The sequence below is a fragment of the Loxodonta africana genome, chromosome 16 (assembly GCF_030014295.1).
Source record: "Loxodonta africana isolate mLoxAfr1 chromosome 16, mLoxAfr1.hap2, whole genome shotgun sequence".
NCBI lineage: Eukaryota > Metazoa > Chordata > Mammalia > Proboscidea > Elephantidae > Loxodonta > Loxodonta africana.
Window position 1 is genome coordinate 36,657,924 of NC_087357.1, and position 24,050 is coordinate 36,681,973.

Below are 24,050 nucleotides of genomic sequence, written 5' to 3' on the forward strand. Positions count from 1 at the left end.
ACCGAAAGGGTGGAGGTTTGAGTCCACCCAGAGGCACTTTTGAAGAAAGGCCTGGCAATCTACTTCTGAAAAATCAATCAGCTATTGAAAACTCTGTGTAGCACAGTTCTATTCTGACACTCATGGGGTTGCCATGAGTCAGAATCAGTTTGACGGCAGCTGGTTAACTGATTATAAGAGTCCTTGGGGTGGTTTTGTCACATATAAACATTACCACAAATATCTCTATTTTTGTTCCTGGCTTGTTTGAGTATCCAAACCAAACCTGTTGCTGTGGAGTTGATTCCGACTCGTATCAACCCTATAGGACAGAGTAGAGCTGCCCCTTAGGGTTTCCAGGGAGCAGAGGTGTCTTTTCACAAATAGTTTTTTTGTTCTTTTTTCTGTGATTTGCTAAGATCTTTTTGGTGGTAAGAATGAGGAAGCTATGGAATAAGGCATTTTGAGGATCTTTTGTTTTTCCAAAGTAATTTACCAGTAAAATCATTTGAGAACCACTGTTCTTGCAGTCTGGAATTTTAGGTACTACTAACTTTTGGGTCTTGGTTTTCTTTTATGTCTTGTCCAGGCTCCTGCTTACATTCGGGAATGTGCCAGGTTGCACTATTTGGGCTCCAGAACTCAAGCATCAAAGGTAAGAAAAGGAAATTGCTCTCAGCCCAAACAATGAAACAGTTCATTAAAATTAGTAAAGTTTTAAAACCAAGTATGAAATTAAAGTAAATCCATGTAGTTATAGCTCAAAATTATCTAGTCATTTGAGATAAGGAAGGAGAGTGAGAAGAAGAAAGTTATATGTTGAAATCAAAATGCCTCTTTGCACAGTATTGTTGTCTGCTTTCAGAGGTGTTCCACTGGTGAGTGGGATCTTCTGTGTGTGAGTGATGGCATAGACTGTAGATTTCAGGGTTTTCCATAAAGGCTTTATGTATTCTTTGTTTATTTTTATTGTGCTTTAGGTGAAAGTTTACAGCTCAAGTTAGTTTCTCATACAAAAATGTATACATATATTGTTATGTGACCCTAGTTGCTATCCCTATAATGTAATAGCACGCTCCCCCTCCCCACCCCAGGTTTCCAGTGTTCATTCACCTAGCTCCTATCCCTTTCTGCCTTCTCATCCCACCTCTGGACGGGAGCTGCCCATTTAATCTCCTGTATCTTCTTGAACTAAGAAGCACACTCGTCATGAGTATTATTTTATGTCTTATAGTGCAATCTAATCTGTGTCTGAAGACTTGGTTTCAGGAATGGTTTTAGTTCTGGTTTAACAGAGAGTTCAGAGGCCATGTCCTCTGAGGTTCCTTTAGTCTGAGTCAGACTATTAAGTCTGGTGTTTTTACGTGAATCTGAATTCTGCACCACGCTTTTAGCCTGCTCCATCCGGGACTCTGTTGTGTTCCTTGTCAGGGCCGTCATTGGTCATAGCCAGGCATCATCCAGTTTTTCTAGTCTCAGGCTGATGTAGTCTCTGGTTTATGTGGCCCTTTTTGTCTCTTGGGTTAATATTTTCCTTGTGTCTTTGGTATTCTTCATTTTCCTTTACTCTAGATGGGCTGGGACCAGTTGATACGTCTTAGATGGCCGCTTGCTAGTTTTTAAGACCCCAGTCACCACTTAACAAAATGGGATGCACAACATTTTCTTAATAAATTTTCTAATGGCGATTGATCTAGTTGTCCCCTGAACTCATGGTTCCAAAACCCCCGTCCCTGCTACTCTGGCCTTCAAAGTGTTCGGTTGTATTCAGGAAGCTTCTTTGCTTTTGGTTTAATGCAGTTGTGCTGATCTCCCCTGTATTGTGTGTAGCCCTCCCCTTCACCTAAGATAATACTTTTCTACTATCTAGTTAGTGAATTCTCCTCTCCCTTCCTTCCCACCCTCTTAGCCATCAAAGAATGTTTTCTTCTGTTTTTAAACTTTTTCTTGAGTTCTTATAATAGTAGTCTCATATAACATTTGTCCTTTTGCGACTAATTTCACTCAGTATAATGCCTTCCAGATTCATCCATGTTGTGAGATGTTACACGGATTCATCATTGTTCTTTATTGCTGCATAGTATTCCATTGTGTGAATATACCATAATTTGTTTATCCATTTGTCTGTTGATGGGCACCGAGGTTGTTTCAGTCTTTTTGCTATTGTGAACAGTGCTGCATTGAACATGGGTGTGCATGTATCTATTTGTGTGATGGCTCTTATTTCTCTAGGATATATTCCAAGGAGTGGGATTGCTGGATCATGTGGTAGCTCTACTTCTAGCTTTTTAAGTAAGCACCAAATCAAATTCCAAAGTGATCGTACCGTTTTACGTTCCCGGCAGCAGTGTATAAGTGTTCCAGTCTCCCCACAACCTCTCCAACATTTATTATTTTGTGTTTTTTGGATTAATGTTTGCCTTGTTGGGGTGAGATGGACTCTCATTGTAGTTTTGATTTGCATTTCTCTAATGGCTAATGATAGTGATCATTTCGTCACGTACCTGTTAGCCGCCTGAATGTCTTCTTTGGTCAAGTGCCCGTTCATATCCTTTGCTCATTTCTTAATTGGGTTATTTGTCTTTTTGTTGTTGAAGTTTTGCAGTATCTTATAGATTTTGGAGATTAGACCCTTATTGGATATGTTGTAGCCAAAATTTTTTTCCCAGTCTATAGGTTGCCTTTGTACTTTTTTGGTGCAATCTTTTGATAAGCATAAGTGTTTGATTTTTAGGAGGTTCCAGTTATCTAGTTTCTTTTCTGGTGTTAGTTATGTTTTATATTCTGTTTATGCCATGTAACAGGGCTTCTACTGTTGTCGCTATTTTTTCTTCCATGATCTTTATAGTTTTAGATTTTATGTTTAGGTCTTTGATCCGTTTTGAGTTCGTTTTTGTGCATGGTGTGAGGTCGGGGTCTTGTTTTATATTTTGCAGGTGGATATCCAGTTATGCCGGCAGCATTTGTTAAAGAGAATGTCTTTTCCCCATTTAATGGACTTTGGGCCTTTGTCAAATATCAGCTGCTCATAGGTGAATGAATTTATGTCTGGATTCTCAATTCTGTTCCATTGGCCTATGTATCTGTTGTTGTACCAGTACCAGGCTGTTTTGACTACCATAGCAGTATAATAGGTTCTAAAATCAGGTTCTCAAATCCCCCACATGTCTGTCAGTTTGTCGTACTGTCGGGCTTATGTGTTGCTGTGATGTTGGAAGCTATGCCAGTGGTATTCACATATCAGCAGGGTCACTCATGGTGGATAGGTTTCAGCTGAGCTTCCAGACTAAGACTAGGAAGAAGGATCCAACAGTCTACTTCTGAAAAGAATTAGCGAGTGAAAACCTTATGAATAGCAGTGGAATATTGTCTGATATAGTGCCAAAAGATGAGCCCCTCTGGTTGGAAGACACACAAAATATGACTGGGGAAGAGCTGCCTCCTCAAAGTAGAATCAACCTTAATGACATGGATACAGTCAAGCTTTCAGGACCTCATTGCTGATGTGGCACAACTCAAAATGAGAAGAAACAGCTGTAAACATCCATTAATAATTGGAACGTGGAATGTATGAAGTATGAATCTAGGAAAATTGGAAATTTTCAAAAATGAAATGGAACGTATACATATCCTAGGCATTAGGGAGCTGAAATGGACTGGTATTGGTACTTTGATGTGGACAATCATATGGTCTGCTATGTCGGGAATGAAAACTTGAAGAGGAATGGCATTGCATTCATCATCAAAAAGAATATATCAAGATCTATCCTGAAGTACAATGCTGTCAGTGATAGGATAATATCCATACGCCTATAAGGAAGACCAGTTAATATGACTATTTACACACCAACTACTAAGGCCAAAGTTGAAGAAATTGAAGATTTTTACCAGCTTCTGCAGTCTGAAATTGATTGAACATGCAGTCTGGGTGCATTGATAATTACTGGTGATTGGAATGCAAAAGTTGGAAACAAAGAAGAAGGATTGTAAGTTGGAAAATATGGCCTCAGTGATAGTAACAGTGCCTGAGGTCGCATGATACAGTTTTGTGAGACCAACAACTTCTTCATTGCAGATACCAGTTTTCAACAACATAAGCAGTGGCTATTCACATGGATCTCGCCAGATGGAGTACATAGGAATCAAATTGACTATTTGTGGAAAGAGATGATGGAAAAGCTCAATATCATCATCAGTCAGAACAAGGCCAGGGGCCGACTGCAGATCAGAACATCAATTACTTATTTGCAAGTTCAGGTCGAAACTGAAGAAAGTTAGAACAAGTCCATGAGAGCCAAAGTACGATCTTGAGTATATCCCACCTGAATTTAGAGACCATCTCAAGAATGGATTTGATGTGTTGAAAACTAATGACCAAAGACCAGATGAGTTGTAGAATGACATCAAGGACATCATACATTAAGAAAGCAGGAGGTCATTAAAAAGACAGGAAAGAAAGAAAAGACCTAAACGGATGTTGGAAGAGACTCTGAAATGTGCTCTTGAACATCGAGTAGCTAAAGCAAAAGGAAAAAAATGATGAAGTAAAAGAGTTGAACAGAAGATTTCAAAGGGAGGCTCAAGAAGACAAAGTATTATGATGACATGTACAAAGACCTGGAGATAGAAAACCAAAAGGGAAGAATATGCTCAGCATTTCTCAAGCTGAAAGAACTGAAGAAAAAATTCAGGCCTTGAGCAGCAATACTGAAGGATTCTACTGGGAAAGTATTAAATGGTGGAGGAAGCATCAAAAGAAGATGGAAGGAAAACACAGAGTCACTGTGCCAAAAAGAATTGGTCAATGTACAGACATTTCAGGAGGTAACATATAATCAAGAACCGATAGTACTGAAGGAAGAAGTCTAAGCTGCACTGAAGGCATTGACAAAAAACAAGGCTCTGAGAATTGACAGAATACCAATTGAGATGTTTCAACAAACGGATGCAGTGCTGTAAGTGCTTACTTGTCTATGCCAAGAAATATGGAAGACAGCTACCTGGCCAACTGACTGGAAGAGATCCATATTTATACCTATTGCCAAGAAAGGTGATCCAACCGAATGTGGAAATTATTGAACAATATCATTAATATCACATGCAAGCAATATTTTGCTGAAGATCATTCAAAAGTGGCTGCAGCAGTATACCCACAGTGAACTGCCAGAAACTCAAGCTGAATTTAGAAGAGGATGTGGAATTAGGGATATCATTGCTGATGTCAGATGGATCCTGGCTGAAAGCAGAGACTACCAGAAAGATGTTTACCAGTGTTTTATTGACTATGCTAAGTCATTAGACTGTGTGGATCGTAACAGATTTTATAGATAACATTGTGGAGAAGGGGAATCCAGAACACTTAATTGTGCTCATAAGGAATCTACACGGATCAAGAGGCAGTCGTTTGAACAGAACGAGGCGATACTGCATGGTTCACAGTCAGGAAAGGTGTTTGTCGGGGTTGTACCTTTTCACCATAGATATTCAATCTGTATGCTGAGCAAATAATCTGAGAAGCTGGACTATACGAAGAAGAATGGGGCATCAGGATTGGAGGAAGACTCATTAACAGCCTGTGTCATGCAGATGACACAACCTTTCTTGCTGAAAATGAAGAAAACTTGAAGCATTTGCTGATGAAGCTCAAAGCCTGCATCCTTCCATATGGATCATACCTCAACATAAAACAAAAATGCTCACAACTGGGCCAATAAGCAACATCATGATAAAAGGAGAAAAGATTGAAGTTGTCAAGGATTTCATTTTACTTGGATCCACAATCAACAGCCATGGAAGTGGCAGTCAAGAAATTAAAAGACACATTGCATTGGGCAAGCCTGCTGCAAAAGACCTCTTTAAAGTGTTGAAAAGCAAAGATGTCACCTTGAGGACTAAGATGTGCCTGATCCAGGCCATGGTGTTTTCAGTCTCTTCATATACATGTGAAAGCTGACAATGAATAAGGAAGACCGAAGAAGAATTGATGACTTTAAATTGTGGTGTTGGCAAAGGATATTGAATATACCATGGACTGCCAAAAGAACGAACAAATCTGTCTTGGAAGAAGTACAACCAGAGTGTTTCTTAGAAGCAAGGATGGTGAGACTATGTCTCACATACTTTGGACATGTTATCAGGAGGAATCAGTCCCTTAAGAAGGACATCATTCTTGGTAAAGTAGAGGGTCAACGAAGAAGAGGAAGACCCTCAACGAGATGGATTGACATAGTGGCTGCAACAACGGGCTCAACATAGCAACAATTGTATGGATGGTGTGTAGGGTTGGTATGAGTTGAAACCGACTCTATGGCTCCTAACAACAACAACAACAACAACAACAACAACAACAACAACAAAACCAGGTAATGTGAGGCTTCCCACTTTGTTCTTCTTCTTCAGTAATGCTTTACTTATCTGAGGCCTCTTCCTTTTCCATATGAAGTTGGTGATTTGTTTCTCCATCTCATGAAAAAAATGTCATTGGAATTTGGATCGGGATTGCATTGTATCTGTAGATTGCTTTGGGTAGAACTGACATTTTCACAATGTTGAGTCTTCCTATCCATTAGCAAGGTATGTTTTTCCACTTATGTGGGTCTCTTTTGGTTTCTTGCAGTAGTGTCTTGTAGTTTTCTTTGTATAGGTGTTTTACATCTCTGGTTAGATTTATTACTAAGTATTTTATCTTCTTGGGGGCTACTGTAAATGGTATTGATTTGATGAATTTCCTCTTCGAAATCTTCATTGTTGGTGTAGAGGAATCCAGCTAATTTTTGTATGTTTATCTTGTATCTGGATACTTTGCTGAAATCTTCTATTAGTTCCAGTTTTCTTATGGATTCTTTGGGGTTTTCTGTGTATAAAATCATATCATCTGCAAATAGGGATGCTTTTACTTCTTCCTTACCAATTTGGATGCCCTTTATTTCTTTTTCTAGCCTAATTGCTCGGGCTAGGACCTTCAGCACAATGTTGAGTAAGAGTGGTGATAAAGGGCATCTTTGTCTGGTTCTGTTCTCTAGGGGAATGCTTTCAGACTCTCTGCATTTAGAATGATGTTGGGTGTTGGCTTTGTATAAATGCCCTTTATTATGTTGAGGAATTTCCCTTCTGTTCCTATTTTGCTGAGAGTTTTTATCATGAATGGGTGTTAGGACTTTGTCAAATGTGTTTTCTGCATCAATTGATAAGACCATGTGGTTCTTGTCTTTTGTTTTATTTATGTGGTGGATTACATTGATTTTTTCCCCTAATGTTGAACCTCCCCTGCATACCCGGTAGGAATCCCACTTGGTCATGGTGAATTATTTTTTTGATATGTTGTTGAATACTATTGGCTAGAATTTTTTTGAGGATTTTTATGTCTATGTTCATGAGGGATATTGGTCTGTAAATTTCTTTTTTTGTGGTGCCCTTACCTGGTTTGGAAACCCTGGTGGCATAGTGGTTAAGTGCTACGGATGCTACCCAAAAGGTCGGCAGTTCAAATCCATCAGGTGCTCCTTGGAAACTCTGTGGGGCAGTTTCTCTCTGTCGTATGGGGTTGCTATGAGTCAGAGTCAACTTGATGGCAATGGGTTTGATTTTGGTTTGGTTTAGGTATCAGGGTTATGAATTTGGGAGAATGCCATCCTTTTCTATGCTCTGCAATACCTTTAGTAGTAATGGTGTTAACTCTTTGAAAGTTTGGTAGAATTTTCCAGTGAAGCCGTCAGGGCCCGGGCTTCTTTTTGTTGGGAGTTTTTTGATTACTCCTTCAATGGCTTCTTTTGTTATGGGTTTATTTAGTTGTTCTATCTCTGTTTATGTTAGTTTAGGTAGGTAGTATATTTCTAGAAATTTGTACATTTCCTCTAGATTTTCAAATTTGTTGTATAATTTTTTACAGTAATCTGTTATGATTCTTTTAATTTCAGTTGGGTCTGTTGTGATATCACCTGTCTCATTTCTTATTCGGGTTATTTGCTTCCTCTCTTGTTTTTCTTTTGTCAGTTTGGCCAATGATTTATCAATTTTGTTGTCTTTTTAAAGAGCCAACTCTTGGTCTTGTTAACTCTTTCAATTGTTTTTCTGTTCTCTATTTCATTTAATTCTGCTCTAGATTTTATTTTATTTATTTATTTTTTTTTCTAGATTTTATTATTTCCTTCCTTCCGGTGCCCATGGGCTTCTTTTGTTGCTCTCTATTTGTTTGAGTTGTAGGGTTAATGTTTTGATTTTGACCCTTTCTTCTTTTTGTATGTGTACATTTATTGCTATAAATTGACCTCGGAGCACTGCTTTCACTGTGTCCCAAAGGTTCTGGTAGGACGTGTTTTCATTCTCATTTGATTCTGTGAATTTCTTTATCCCATCCTTAATTTCTTCTATAACCCAGTCATTTTTGAGCAAGGTGTTGTTTAGTTTCCATGTGTTTTTATTTTTTCCTTGCTTTTTCAGTTACTGATTTCTACTTTTATGGCTTTATGGTCAGAGAAAATGCTTTGTAATATTTCAATGTTTTATACTGTTAAGGCTTACTTTGTGGCCTAATATGTGGTCTATTCTGGAGAATGTTTCATGTGCATTGGAAAAGAAAGTATACTTGGCTGCTGTTGGGTGGAGAGTTCTGTATATGTTTATGAGATCAAGTTGGTTGATTGTGGCGTTTAGATCTTCTGTGTCTATTGAGCTTCTTTCTGGATATTGTGTCCTTCACTGAAAATGGTGTGTTGAAATCTCCTACTGTTATTGTGGAGTTATTTCTCTTATCAATGCTATTAGAGTTTGTTTTATGTATTTTGGAGCCTTGTCGTTGGGAGTGTAAATATTTATTATGGTTATGTCCTCCTGGTGTATTGATCCTTTAATCATTATATAGTGTCCTTCCTTATCATTTTGGTGGATTTTGCTTTAAAGTCTATTTTGTCAGAGATTAATATTGGTATTCCTGCTCTTTTTTTGATTGTTGTTTACTTGATATATTTTTTTTCCATCCTTTGAGTTTTAGCTTGTTTGTGTCTTTAAGTCTAGGGCACATCTCTTGTTGGCAGCATGTAGACAGATCATGTTCTTTTATCCATTCTGCGACTCTCTGTCTCTTTATTGGTGCGTTGAGAGGAATGAGTTTAGTGCTGTCATTTGTGTGTGTGTGTATGTGTGTTGTTGTTGACAGTTTCTTTGTTTCACTTAATTTTCTGTGCTGAGTCGTTTTTCTTTATGTATTTTCTTTTCATCTTTTTTATTGTTGTTGATTTTGTATATGCTGATACTTTGTTGGAAACCCTGGTGGCGTAGTGGTTAAGTGCTTCGGCTGCTAACCAAGAGGTCAGCAGTTCAAATCCACCAGGCGCTTCTTGGAAACTGTATGGGGCAGTTCTACTCTGTCCTATAGGGTCGCTATGAGTCGGAATCGACTTGACAGCAGTGGGTTTAGTTTTTTTTGGTTTGGATTCTTTTTTTTTTTTTTTCTCAATGCGTAGAGTTATTAGTCTCCTTTGTGGTTACCTTAGTATTTACCTCTATTTTTCTAAGTCTAAGGCAATCTTTTATTTTTTGATAATGCATTGAGTTCCTCTTCTTATGAAAGTCCTGTGACTACATTATTTAGTCCCTCTTTTTTGTTTTAATGTTGTCATCTTTTACGTATTGACGTCTCTTTTTCCCTATTTTCAGTGCTTTAGTTTTGATTTATTTTTGTAACTTCCCTATCTGGGTTGATATCTCGTTGTTCTGTCTTCTAGTGCCCGGTTGTTAATTGATGTTATTGATTTTCTAAATGGGGGACTCCCTTTATTATTTCTTGTAATTTTGGTTTGGTTTTTACAAATTCCCTAAACTTCCGTTTATCTGGAAATGCCCTAATTTCATCATATTTGAGAGACAGTTTTGCTGGATATATAATTCTTGGCTGGCAGTTGTTTTCCCTCAAGTCTTTATTTATGTCATCCCATTGCCTTCTTGCCTGCGTGGTTTCTACTGAGTTGTCAGAGCTTAGTCTTATTGACTCTCCTTTGTAGATGTCTTTTCATTTATCCCTAGCTGCTTTTAAAATTCTCTATTTTTGGTTTTGGCAAGTTTGATTATAATATGTCTTGGGGACTCTTTTTTGGGATCTACCCTGTGTGACATGGAATTAGCTTCTTGGATAGATACCTTCTCATCTTTCACAATATTAGGGAAGTTTTCTGCCAGCAAATCTTCAACAATTTTCTCTGTATTTTCTGTTACCCTCCCCTGTTCTGGTACTCCAGTCACTTGTAGGTTGTTCCTCTTGATAGAGTCCCATGTAATTCTTAGGGTTTCTTCATTTTTAAAAATTCTTTTATCTGATTTTTCCTCAAATAAGTTGGTGTCAAGTGCTTTATCTTCAATCTCTGACTTCCATTGTCTTAATTCTGCTCCTATGACTTTCTGTTGAGTTGTCTAATTCTGAAATTTTATTGTTAATCTTCCAGATTTCTGTTTGCTGGCTCTCTATGGATTCTTGTAGCCTGTTAAATTTGTCATTATGCTCTTGTATAACCTTCTTAAGTTCCTCTGTTGCTTTATCTCTATGTTCCTTTGCTTGGTCTGTGTTTTGCCTGATCTCTTTAAGAGCTCTGTGTATTGATCTTTTGAATTCTACCTCCAGTAAATCCAAGAAGGTCTCTTAGTCTGGGAGGTTCCTTGGTTTTTTGTTTTGGTAGCTTGCTGAAGCCCTCATTGTCTGCCTCTTTATATGATTTGATATTGACCGTTGTCTCTGAGCCGTCAGTAAGTTATTACATTTGCTTACTGTATTCTAGCTTCTTGTTTTGTTTTGTCTTGATATGCCCAGATATGCTGGTCATGTGAGCTACTCTGATTATTGTTGTCTTTGAAGCTCTCATATCCTGTCACCAGGTGGTTAGAGCTGTTACTAGGTATGCGAGCCTAGGAGTTTGTTACTTTTCTTGTATGGATTCAGCTCAGGTGTCTAGGTCATTGGTCACTGAGTGTGTGGTGCAGGCTCTCACCTACAGTCCTAGAGAGGCAGGGGTGATTGTTGTAGGCACAGGTATCTGGCTACAGTAGGGGGTCATGTGCTGAGGAAGGCAGGGGGCTGACGGCTGCCCCTGAGTGCCTGGGTAGGTGTGTCCCTGTTCTCTAGAGTGTGTAGGTGGGTGGGTTTTGCAGCCGGACTATGGGCATCCCATGCTGTTGGCTGTAAGGACTGGGAGGCACCTTTTATTCCCAGACCCCTATCACAGGTGGCTAGGTGGACTGGGTGGAGCCATCAGTGCTCAGGCCCCTGATGTGGGTAGGTTAGAATCCTGCTTAATGGGCAGGGCGGTGTCAAATGTCACGAATCTGGTGCTCCCCCTTAGCTCTTGTGGTTGAAAATAGGCTTCAGGTACATACCCTGTTGTACTATGCTAATGAGGGCCTACACTGTTGAAATGGGCCCACACAGGCCTAGGCAGAAGTGAAAGGCATTCAAAGTCCGTGGACTCCCTATGCCTGTGCTTAGGTAAAGAGGCTGTGTCTGCTCTGAGTTCCTGGCTTAGGGGAGATGGCAGATTATTTTTACCTGTTTGTTAATTTGTTCCCTTTCCAAAGCCAAGAGAATGACTCAGGGCACGTGCTGGATCCTAATTCTGGCCCAGGGGTCGTAGCAATGGCTGAAGCTGGAATGGGACCCAGAGCAGAGTGGAGAGGAGGCAGGTGATTGAGAGAGAGGTACTTCTCAAGGGGGGGAAGGGTTTTTTTGATCCACATAGTAGGTTAGACACTTGTACTTATCCTTCGCCGATTCAGTGCTGTTTTTCCCTGGTTCTGGAGGTTTGAGCAGACTCTCTACCACTCGCTTTCTTCTGATGTGGAAAACACATCCCAAGCACTACTGCTTGCCTCAGCCCATGAGCACCGGCTGATCCAGGTTGCAGGGTGCCGGCCAGGTCAGGTCTGGGAAATCCTCACTGCTTCTGAACTGTCTCTCCCTCCCTTTTCTGCTCAGTCTGACTCCTCGACTTTGTGTTTGATGTTCAGGGCTCCTAGATTGTTATATATGGTTGATTCCCTTGTTTTTTTTTTGGTTGTTTTAAGAGGGGCCACAGGATACATCTGACCGCTCTGCCATCTTGGCCCTGCCTCTCCACCTTTATACATTCTTATTGCATATAATAAAACAAAAAATCCAAAAAAAAAAAAAGGAGTCCTGGCGGCATAGTGGTTAAGAGCTTTGCTGCTAACCAAAAGGTCGGCAGTTTGAATCCACCATCTGCTCCTTGGAAACCTGATGGGGCAGTTCTACTCCGTCCTATAGGGTCACTATGAGTCATGTTAAACAATCTTTAAATAGCAAATTATTAAACATTTTACAGTAATAGAAGTATACTTCTATGTAATGTATTCTTACTTCAGGTTCAGTTGGTAAGATAGAACTCTATCAGATGGCTGAAAGACTTGAAACCACGTGAGCTTAGAGAGGGAAATATGTGATGCTGATTAACAGAATAGAATACATATTTTTGTCACACTGAGCTTTAAAAGTGAGTTTTTAAAAATATATTGAAAAAATTAATGTAAATGTCTTTAAAAATTTTTGTTGTGGTTAAAATATCCAGAGCAAAACATATTTCTACGCGTACAATTTGGTAACATTGAGTACATTGTTTAAGTTGTGCAACCATTCTTGATATCCTTTTCCAAATCATTCCACCACCATTAACATAAAACTCAGTGCCCCCTAAGCAAAAGCAAAGGTGAGAAGTTTAACAAAAATTGCACAATCACTTTCTGACTGTTTCTGTTTAGCCTGTCTTGGTTAGAAACTTAAGCTTCTAATTATACTAATTTTTCTGTTCCTTTAGTTAGTTTCTACGTTTCATTCAGAAAATATTTGGTATGACCAGGAAAAGAGTATTTGATCTCAATGTGTTTAACTAGAGTTTCTCTTTCTTAGAGAGTTGTGGTTTATGTTCCTTTACCACTTGCCATATAATTGTTACCTCCTGTTGTCACGTGTGGGAAAGAGCACCAGCCAAGAACCAGTGCTCTTGGGCTCCAGGATGGGTTTGTCACTTCAGTATCTAGATGACTTTCAGCTTATTAACTTCAATTTTTTCTTCTGTCAAATGGAAAGGATGATGTTTTCCCTCAGAAGATAGCAGTGAGAATTATATGAGATTAAAGGATGCTTTGAAAACTGAACTGTTATACAAGCATAACTCTTGCCAATATTCTGAATGAATTTAGGGTTCTCTGGGCAGGCCATGGGAGTGGGGCTATTAATGTAACTGATAATTAAAGGTTCCTCTTTATCTGATCAAAGCATTAAGATTATTCTTGTTCCTGGGTATAGGAATATGCCATGGCCCCTCGCCCCCCCTCATTTATTTGCACTAAGCTTTTGTGGGAACGTGAAAGCAAAGCTGGCAGGATGTATTAACTTGCTTTTCTTTTAAATTTTCTTTAGGATGACCTTGATTTGATAACTTCATGCCATACCAAGTCCTTACAGCTGGAGACCCAACAGCGCACGGAAGAGGCACTGAAAGAGCTATTCCAACATGTCCACAATATGCCAGAGTCAGCAAAGAAGAAGCAGCTTATTAGACAGGTGACCACATGCAGGGAAATAGTGATGGGGCTTTCGGAATGTGAGTGTGGTTTTAGAATCACTAGGGACTATTTTAAGTATCTCATTTAATTTTTAGCTCTTATTGGGCCAAGTTGTGGCTCAGCCAATAAAGCAAGCTTGTCTATGGAACTTCAATGGCAATCTTTGTAGTACTACCCTACTAGAGAAAAGAGAAGAGGCTCTTCATTTCTAGAGTTAAACAAAAGGATCAAAGTTTGCTTAGAGCTTCTCTAATTTTGGTCATGTACCAAGTTTGCTGACAGAGAACCAGTAGTTATCAATGTATTGTTCCAAAGTTTAAACCCTTAAGGTTTTCTTGGCAAATAATGTAATCTCTCTGAATTTTAATTTTTTTTTTTTGTTTGTAAAATCATAATAGTACTGTCCATGTTTCATGAGTGTAAAGATTACAGGTGAACTTATTAGAAGTATCAGAGATACAGTAATTAGAAGTATTAGAGAGAGCATACTTCACAAGTGATGTGTGCTTTTCAATATGCATTTTTTAAAAGGATCTGGATACATATTGCTAAACAGCTTTCCAGAAAGTTTTACCAGTTAATACTCCTACCAGTTGGATATGAGAGGGCCCACCTTATTGCACCCTTGCCAGGATTATCAGGAATGGTTGGTTTTTACTTGTATTTTTTATTTACTGAGCTGAGCTGTTTAGAGGTGACTAGATTTCCTATCTGCTGAGAAATTAACTTTTAGAACCTCAGAGTACCTGTATATTAAAAAAAATGTCACTTCTTTAACCTGTAGAACTGAACCTGGACTGATACAAATTTACAAAATGACAATTGAGAAAACTAAAAAGGACAGTTAGAAAGGGAAGAAGAGTAGAATTAAGTATTATATTATTACTAATTTTAAGTGGGGAGATGAGTGGCTAATCATAGTATTGAATGAGACTGTACAGTGCTTGGTTCTTCCCTTTTTCTACCTTAGATGCCTCCAGAGAGCTGATTTGATAGAACTGACAAGTCTGCATTCTGCTATATTTCCTCTGAGGATGATGCTGGCAGGTCATCCTGATAGACATCCATTTAAGGAGCTTTAGTAATTTTTTTAATCCTGTGTAATTTTTGTTAAATTATTCCCTATCTTAAAAAGGTTGTGCTAATAACTCTCTATGTCCAAGATACTTTATGCACAAAACCTTGATTACCATCTAGAGATCTTTGGCAAATTACAGAAGCTCTCCAAGTCTCAATTTTCATGTCCGTAAAATAGGAATAATAATCCACCCTCAATGCATATGAAATAATGAATGTGAAGTACAGGATCCCTCAGAGTAATTTACTAAATTTTGACTTCTCTTTGGCAGCACCATTTCTGCCTTTGGGATTTGCTTGCAGCCTCACTAATCCACGTATACATATGCCCACTTTTTCATGGACTTTTCTGGACTTAGCTATTGGTTGTCACAGAGTGCTGTCTCTTGATGGGGGAATAATAATGTTTTTCTCTGTTTTTTAGTTTAATAAGCACTCTGCGACCCAAACGCCAGGGCGAGAATCTCCTATTCCCCGAGTACAGAAGAGGACCCACTCCCGTTCCTTCAGCGGGCTTATTAAGGTAGGGACACTGTGCTGTCATGTTAGCGTTAATTGTGAGGCAATGGAACAGTCTGACTTCTCTTATGAATAACAAGGTTTTTTTCTTTTCTTTGTGATCCTATGAATGGTTCCTTTGTAAGGGGTTAGGCATAGAATTTGGAAAAGCTTTTATTTTTCAAAGCATTTTGCTGTGTTTCAAATCAGAGAAACTTTTAAATCAGGGACTCTGTGATTAGAGAAGTGAGAAGTAAAAGAAATAAAGGTCTGTTCTTTTCTTTTGGGGCTGAAAACAGGATCCTTATTACTGAGCAGTGTAACAAGTCTCTTTTTCTGACCTGCTTTGCACTACAGACTTCATTGTGTAAATCTCTAAACTTGTGGAGAAGTGAAGAAGTTGAGAGATTGTTAGAAAAATGGATTTTCCAATAGATTAGTGAGTTTTCAGTATCTCAGATTTTTGTGAACTTAGTATTTTTATCAGTTGTATTCTCTTCCCTTGTATCAAATTCATTAATAATCTTGTCTTTAAAACAGACCAAAAACCCACACTTCTATGCTGTTACTGCCATCACTCTTTGTAGATTCAGTTTATGGGCCTTAATGTTCTGAACTTGTAGTTGAAGAATATTGCCATCAGGTGGCAGTAGATACCTTGATTATGGAGTTCAAATTTATAGGCATAAACTAAGGCAAGGTTCTGGTTAACTTGGAGAGGATCAGCACTATTCTGGGTTCTACTTTTTTTTTTTTTTTTAACTTTATTAAAATCTATATATCCAACAACATTGTAAGGAGCCCTTTGTTTAAAATTAAAAATTTTTGCTCAGAAAATTAATAACCTTGTAATTTTTTTTCTTTAAGCAGCAACTGTTTAGCAGTTGCAGCTTCATCTAACCCTAATTTTGGTCCTAGTCATAATTTATATAAGTTTAGAATTCACTCTCAATCCCAATCTGCTGAAGTCAGTATGGGATATTAGGCTTGCGTTACATCCAAATTTCCTTTGCAGAACCCTATAAGTATATTCACCTGCTTAGGTGTGGCTAGTAAACACTCTTGGTTCATCCTCTTTTTTCCTTCTTGGTTGAAAAAGTCTGTCATTCCCACTGACTGTCGGGTCATAGAGATAATTGAAGAAAAGAAAAATTATAGTCAAATGTTTCTTTAGGCGTTAGTCAGATAAATGTGTCTTTACCTGAAGTTAGGTGACTGTAGTTTTCTGTTTTTAATGAGCTAGTCTCCTGGCTTTAGCTATATTGCTAGTTGTTGCTTGAAATGCAAATTTAATAGTATCCTCTTGGCAGCTGCCCATTTTTTTGCTAAGAGAATTTAGAACATTAGAATTTATAAAAGAGCTTGTAATTTTATCAGGATAAGACATTTTAGAATAAGTTTAAACACAAATGTTTGCAAATTTTGTGAAACGGGAGTAAAGTGTTTTCATTATAAATGAAGAGATTTTTGTGCTAATAATAGATGTAAGGTATTTTTTCTCAGTAGGTCTGTAAAGGAGTAATGAAATGTCTTTTAAAAAGCTCAGTGGATAAATTATACATGTAGAAATTGTTGAGATGGAATATATTTTGTTATATATATGTTCATCACAATTTAAAAAACAGAGAAAGTTGAGTGGAAGCTTTATGACAAGTCCTGTGGCTCTTGTCATCCCCAGTTTGGCTTACTCTGAGGTGATCGCTGACTTTTGAGAGGACGATGGTACTGGTCTTATTTTTCCAACATTTCTGTGTTTTAACTATTTGATTTCTATCGAGCTTTGATCCCTTTTTAGGTTACATTTTTTTTTTTTCCTCCAGAGTTCATCTTATGTAAATAATTTATTGCATCATAGTATTCATAATAATGCTCTGATATTTATGTTGTAGATTTTAATGTTCTAGTTTTGACATGTTCTTTTTTTGGAATTCAAATTTATTCTCCAAGGGGAAAAAGGGGTAGCTTTCTCCAAAGATGGTAGAATTGTCACTGTCAGCTGTTACAGTAGGTTACATCAGCTCCTAAGCTGTTCAGTGATGAAAGGACTTCAGTCTTGCTCTGAATGTCAGTATAGTCATGTGACCCTCTTAAGGCCTGTGCCGCCTTGTGGCTATATTAGGAACTCTTATAGAACCTCTCCAAATTATCCAGTCCTGTGTGATGACATGGCAGGGAAGTAAAATCTTAAAGTGGACTCAGCCTAAGTATCCGTAGTGGGGAGGCGAGGAAGGGAAACTTTTAACAGTTGCCAGAGACAGTACATCTTTGGGGAAAAAATTAGACTGGTAAGTAACTGGAGTTTGTTATGGTCTCAGAGGCACACTGTAATTGGCCTATATTAGCTAGTTTAAGTCAGCTATAAAGTTGCTTCTGCCATTTCAGCCTTTTTAAATGTAGAGGAAAAGTAATCACCTAAAGAAAGGCAATGACTTCAATTGTTTTTTTTTTTGAACATGCTTTTAGCTTTCCCGTATAAGATGGCCTGGGAGGGTACATACAGAATTTATCAGAAAGCTGAAAATTTTTTAACCTAAGAAACTGTAGTTTTGAAGGCCAGTATAGTTATAATATAGATACAGTAGATGTCTATAAATAAAATATTTTCTCTTCCTAAATCAGCGGAAGGTCCTGGGGAATCAGCTGATGTCAGAAAAGAAAAACAAGTACTCTACTCCAGAATCTGTGGCCATTGGTGAATTGAATAGAGTCAGCAAAGAAAATGTGAACTCAGTAAGACACTGTTCTTCAGCCTTTCTGTCTATATGTGTATGTTCGTAGACTTTCTGTCTGTATGTGTATGTTTGGGTTTGGTTTGGTTTTGGTTAATATAAACTGTCATCTGTTTTACTGTGTTTCTCTGGGCCCTGCAACTATGCCTTTTTTTTCCTATTAATCCTTTCCTTTATGTTGTCTTCTCTCTGTGGGTTTTCAGTGATTTATTCAACAAATACAGGACTAAGCCCAGATGATAAATACAGCGAAATACTCCATAAACAAAGCGCTGAAGGGAGCAATTAATTCTAACTGAAGACTCCACAGGGCCGGTAACATTTGAGCCAGGCCTTGGTGCTGCATCACCTGTGGGATAGTCCTTCAAGGTGTCCCAGGTGTGGTTACTTCATTAAGCTAGCAGTAAAGTCAGTTAAGAGAAAGACGTCAGTCTCAGTAAAATTCTTCACATTAAATTTGAACAAGTAAGTAATTCCTCTGATAGTAAATCTGCCTTTGGGAACGACAGAATTCTTAAGCCACTGTAAAATTTTCTTTTACAGTTATTTTCTGGATCTCCAGCTGTCAGGATGACACCAACAAGATTGAAATGGTCTGAGGGGAAGAAAGAGGGGAAAAAAGGTACTAATGGTACTTGTTCTCCATTCTTACTGAATGTAGCTCATTGCTACATCTAGCCAGTCAGCATTTTTTGAATTTGCAGTGTGGTATAGTTGTAGTCAGAACTTACAGACAAATTATAAGGCTGTTGAGTTGATTTAGCAGATGGTTATTGAGCATGTACTCAGCACTGCTCCAAGTGCTGAGGATAGAGCTGTGAGCTCAGGCCCAGATGGTCCCAGTGTCCTTGGACAGACAGGACACACATGTAAAATATCTTAAGACTACTTATTTAAGTAAACTCAAAGCAAGTATAAACTAATTTGTGTAAACCGTAGAAGGGCTGAGAGAATGCTCAGTAAACCTGGAATAGTTAAGCTCCTTTTCTGTGTAGACTTTAGCCTTGTGTATTCAATGAAGCTTTCCGGATAAACAGCTCATGCAGAAGGGCACTGGAAAGCACATCATACAACATGTTTTTGAGGCTGTTGAGGACAAGAAGGATTATTTAATGTTGGGACTGTTGGTTGCCTCAGGCTTTTCTGGTAAAGAGGCAGCGGCAGCTGTGCTCCCTGTGAAGAAGCTGCGTTGCCGCTCTCCTGTGAAGAAGCTGTGTGGTTCACTGGAAAGACCAGAGATTTATAGTTAGACCTGATTTGAGTCATCATTTCTCTAACCTGGTAAAACCACTGACTCCTTCTCAGCCCAAGTTTCCTTTGCTGAAAATGAGGATGATAATTATAACTACTTCACAAACGTCTATGAGGCACAATCAGAATAATGTTTTGGAAACACATTATAATTGTTAAGGCTAATAGATGAGACTTGGTCTTGTTATATATGGCTTACATAACAGATGAAGTCATCTCTGGTTTGATATGCTCGTTTTTACCTCTGAGACATGAGCACAGTTACTATTCAAGACATCAGGAAAAGAAAGAGAACAAAAGCCTAATCCTCATGGATAAGTCTGTATTTTTTTCTAGAAAATTAGATTTCACTGTAGTCTCCTTACTTATCCTTGAATGAATTATCTTTTCATTCCGCTTTGTTTCTGACTTCTAGGCTGAGTTGTCTGATTGAGGCACATTCAGTGTCTGATTTATGTGTGTCTAAATATTTATGCCTCCATGTCCATGAGTTAAAGCCAAGGATAAATTATTTCTGAAGGATATATTGTTTTGTATCAATTACATCTTTTGTCACTTTCATTTTTGAAGGTAATCAAGAAATAGTGTCCTTCTATGTTGACAACTATGCTTTGGAAAGAAAGAAACGGATTAAAAAAAATAAGCCAGCTTAGCATTTCACTAAGAATTTTTAGAGCAGGGATTCTTGACCTGTTATCTCTGGGCCTCCTAAGGGATCTATAAAATTCTTAATAGTGTTGATACAGTCTTATAGGTAGGTGCATTTTTTTGGATGAGAGAATGTATAGCTTTTGTTAGATTCTCAAAAATGTCAGTGATTCAGAAAAATAGAGGCCCACAGATAACGAATGCCCTCTGATTGGATCAGTCAGTGGCATTTCCGCTTTCCTCTCCCTGGTTGCACTCTGTCTTGAGATGCCTTCCTTGGCAGTCGTAGTGTGACATTGTTCTTGTCCTCCTTCCTCTTTAACTCTTTCCCTCTTTGCAGTAGCTTACTCTTGTCTGCCTATCCCACTACCTCTTCCTGTTTTTCAGTGCTTTATCTTAAGTTCTCTGCCTTTGCTTTTTTTTTTCTTAGCAGCTTGGTCTGCTTCCGTGGCTGAGTTCTGCTGTCTGTATGGTGACTGCTCCTAAGCCTGTGTCACCAGGGCGGAACTCTCTTCTCATCTCTCAGCCTGCAGATGCAGTTGGCATGTATTTATTTCACACAACAATGAATGTAACCCTATATTTCTTTAATGGTGATGGTGATGTTCCTAAAAGTCATATTCTTTGAAGAAGATAATGTAATTTTATTATCATCATCAATAGCATAATCCAAAAAGATACTTAGCACAGAGTTTCTCAACCTCAACTTTATTGGCATTTTGGGTCAGATGATTCTTTGTTGTGGGGAGCTGTCCTATGCCTTGTAGGATATTTAGGTGCATCCCCTACCCTCTAGATGCCAGTAGTACCCTTCCCCCAGTTGTGACAACCAAAAATGCCTCCAGTATTGTCAAATGTCGCGGGGTGAGGGGGAGGAGAAAGGGGAGAGAAAATATTTCCCAACTGAGAGCCACCTACTTATTAACTAGCCATTATTTGCAATAGTCAAAACCATCCTTTCCTTCAAAGGCCATCTTAAACCCCACCTCCTCTTTGAAACCTGGCCTAACCGTATATAATTAGTTTTTTTTCCCTGAACTCTTATTGACTCAACTAAAATGTTGATATTTAATAGGATTTTTTGTAGTTATTTCACATGTTTTTTCTCATCTCTGTAGCAGTTTCCTCTTCTGGGAGACAAATACCAGACTTAAGAATGTATTTGTGGCCTCCTGTCTCTTTCTTGCCTTCCTTCCAATGATGACAGTGCCTTTTCTTGTCTTCATTCCAGTGATGACAGCGTCTTGTATCTAGCGTACATTCACTGGTGAGAGAGGTAGTCGTGGTGAGGACATGAGCCCTGCACTCAATCAGGCTTGGGTTTCAATCCCAGCTTTGCTGCTCAGTAGCTGTGTATTTTAGGGCAGGTTAACTTGTATAGGCTTCAGATTCTTCATCTGTAAAATGGTAAGAGTATTACCTACTACACAGGTTGTTGTGAGGATAAAAAAATTAGAGCAGCCCTTGACACAAAATATGCACTTAATAGGTGATAGCTGTTATTATCGTTAAGATGATTTAATGAATGGAGATAGGATCAAGTGGATGGATTGTGTTTACTGGTAACCCATTGTTGTCCAGTTGATTCACAGTGACCCTACAGGACAGAGTAGAACTACCCCATAGACTTTCCAAGGCTGTAATCTTAACTCCACATTTTTCTTCTATGGAGTGGCTGGTGGGTTTGAACCACCGACCTTTTGGTTGGCTGTTGAACACTTTAACCACTGCGCCAGAGTCATAAATTCTTAAACTCTTTAACCCTCATGGTTTGGAACAAATATTAGGTGTACATTCTGTAATTTTCAGGTGGGATGTGTGCAGAAAGAAATAATTGTAAATGTGCTTAATGCTGTTGTTTCTCTTCCAACCTAGGGTTCCTCTGAAGGATCCAGAGTTGCCCTGTCCTCCACCCAGGAGTTTTCTCTTTAGTGGGCCAAGTGTCACTACCACTCACAGCGATGCTTGGACTTGCAGCTTGCTTGCTGCATTGTGAATCGTGAAAGCCAGCTAACACCTGACTGATACCTCTAATCCTACTCACTGGATGTTTGTAAACTGTGCCTTCTGAGCGAATGCTATGAACTTTTTTTTTTTTTTAATAGGGGGAAACCACTAACCAGCCAGCCAGCTTAGACAGCACAATAAATGGGCAGAATCAGGCGGGCTCCAGTGCTCATTCAGTGTGTTGTTTAGGCAGATTCTATTTTTTAAAAATATGAAATGTGTATTTAGCTGCCAGTGATTCTTTTTAAGTACTGCCAATCCTAGCGGGTTTTAATCCTAGTGGATTGATGTTATTTTTAACTGATATTTTAGGTGGCTTTTCTCTGTTTTGAAATGTTGGCGGGTATTTTGGTTGTTTTTGTTTGTTGTTTTGTAAGCCATTTTCTGGGCAGGGGAATAGGTAGTCTAAAGGTCTAAGTGGTCTCTAAGCCAGATGTCTTTCACCTTTTTTTACCCTAAACTTTGGGAAAACTCTTTATCTCATGAGGTGTATTCCTTAATACTTTATTTGTGTCCAAAGAATTTATACCTTTTCTGGAAATTTTCAGTTATTTCTTGATCTGAGATTGAAGGGCAGTGAACCTGTAATATAATATTGAAAAAGGAGGATTCAGAATGATAAAATAGTTTAACAAATTTCAGTTATTAAACTCTGCCTCCTTCTCTCCCTCCCTCCTTCCCTTTCTTCCCATCAGTTCTCTCTCTCCCTTTCTTTCTTTTCTTAGTGATGCCAAAATAACCGTGTGGTTGCTGAGCTTGTTTCCTTCATTGAGTTCCTCTCGCCTAAAACATCTCTGGTGCCAGTGTAATACTTCTGACCTTTATTCTTTCTGTGCCAAATCACTGTGACTCAGGAGAAGTCACTGACAGCTTAATAGAGGTTTGCTGAAATTTTTGTATGTAGTGGAAGCTCTGGAGTGTGACTGGGATGGGGCTGGCTGGCCTTATGTCACAGAATGACTCTTCATGGGTGGAATTCTGTTCCATCCTTCCAAGGGATCAGGTGTGCAGGCTAGACCATCTCCTGAGAAGCAAGTTGGAGCCAGAGGAAAGAAGTGAGCATCAGTCTTTGCAGGGTTGGTAGAATTTAAAGAAGAGAATTTATTTGGAAGCAGTTGTGGCTTATCATCAGTGTTGAAGGAGTAATTGCTGCACTGCCCCTCTGCTTATCAGGATGGCACAGATGTCATTTGGAGATGGTGCCAGAACTCTGGCTGGGTTGGGGATGTACACATATGTTTGAGGTGAGCCATGGCTTTGATCAAGTATAAAATGTCTCCTGCCCAGAGAGTAGCATGGCAGGTGAGAATGTTCAGGTGTGTGCCTGGCTCTGTTCAGCTATATAACCGTCCTCACCCTGTGTACTGGAGCTGAGTCAGGTCTCTGTGGGAAAGCAGTTGCCCAGCAAAGTATGGTTCGGTGATCTATTTTAAACTACTAAAAATGCTGTGTTACTACAGAGGCGAAAGATGACTCTGGGGGAGCAGAGTTTGGCTTTGTGTCTGTGTGTCATCCCTCTCTTCCATGCTTTCTGTTTCTTTTGCTGCTGTACCAGCAGTAGTGAAATGTAAAATGTGAGCTTCTGAGTGGATAAAGTATGAACAATAGATGGCTAGGCACATACAACTGCTCAGAAGCCCTTTTCTTTAGAGCAGTTTGATGTCATTCTTAAAAATACTTACTATCAAATTCATTTGTGTAGATTTCTATTTTTCTTTTATTAAGAGAAGCAAAAAAACAAAATTCCTCCTACCAGATGTCAGTGACTTTAAACACTGAAGTCACTTTTTGGTATCACCAAATCGAAGCTAAATATCCTTCAACTTGGTACTTCCTTTCTTTGGTTAAGTGTGTTCTTTCCTGAAGTGGGGTGATGCTCTGTTAAAGAAGGTCTGGCATCAGATAGAACAGAGCACTGACCTGACACCTCCTTGTCATCGAATCAGTTTTGTGGTACTGTTAGAGGGAGGTAGCCGAAATCTAGGAGACACTCTTTGGATGAATGGAGTCAGTAACCGAGGGTAGTGTTCCTGGGGCTAGGGTGATGAGAGAGATGTTTATCACATGCACATGGTTTTACATAGCTGGTCCCCTTGGGTAGTGTATATATGTATTTTGGTATGTGTGTTTTGTTTCAGTAATTTATTGAATATTATTTCCCTTGCTTTAAGGGTATTTTATAGGTCATTTTCCTTATAGAAGCTGTGATCTAGTTGCAATCCAAATTTAAGGAGTAAGCAGCATAACCCTCTGCCTTATAATATGAAACCATTCTAATCCTGTAGTATCTTCTGGCAA

General features: G+C 38.8%; 1 protein-coding gene across 2 annotated transcripts in view; it reads left to right on the top strand.

The window, feature by feature from the left end:
- ARHGAP19 (Rho GTPase activating protein 19) overlaps positions 1 to 21,880 on the top strand; it is a 59,472-nt gene extending 37,592 nt beyond the window's left edge. Inside the window, exons 7-12 of one of the 2 annotated variants that reach the window (XM_023546860.2) lie at positions 569 to 634; positions 13,397 to 13,540; positions 15,044 to 15,142; positions 17,737 to 17,847; positions 18,390 to 18,468; positions 21,621 to 21,880. In XM_023546860.2, coding sequence (XP_023402628.2) covers positions 569 to 634; positions 13,397 to 13,540; positions 15,044 to 15,142; positions 17,737 to 17,847; positions 18,390 to 18,468; positions 21,621 to 21,631 — 510 coding nt within the window. In that variant the 3' untranslated portion in view covers positions 21,632 to 21,880. The remainder of the gene's footprint in view (positions 1 to 568; positions 635 to 13,396; positions 13,541 to 15,043; positions 15,143 to 17,736; positions 17,848 to 18,389; positions 18,469 to 21,620) is intronic. The other variant, XM_023546861.2, reaches the window with a different exon arrangement.
- The last annotated feature ends 2,170 nt before the right edge of the window (positions 21,881 to 24,050 follow it).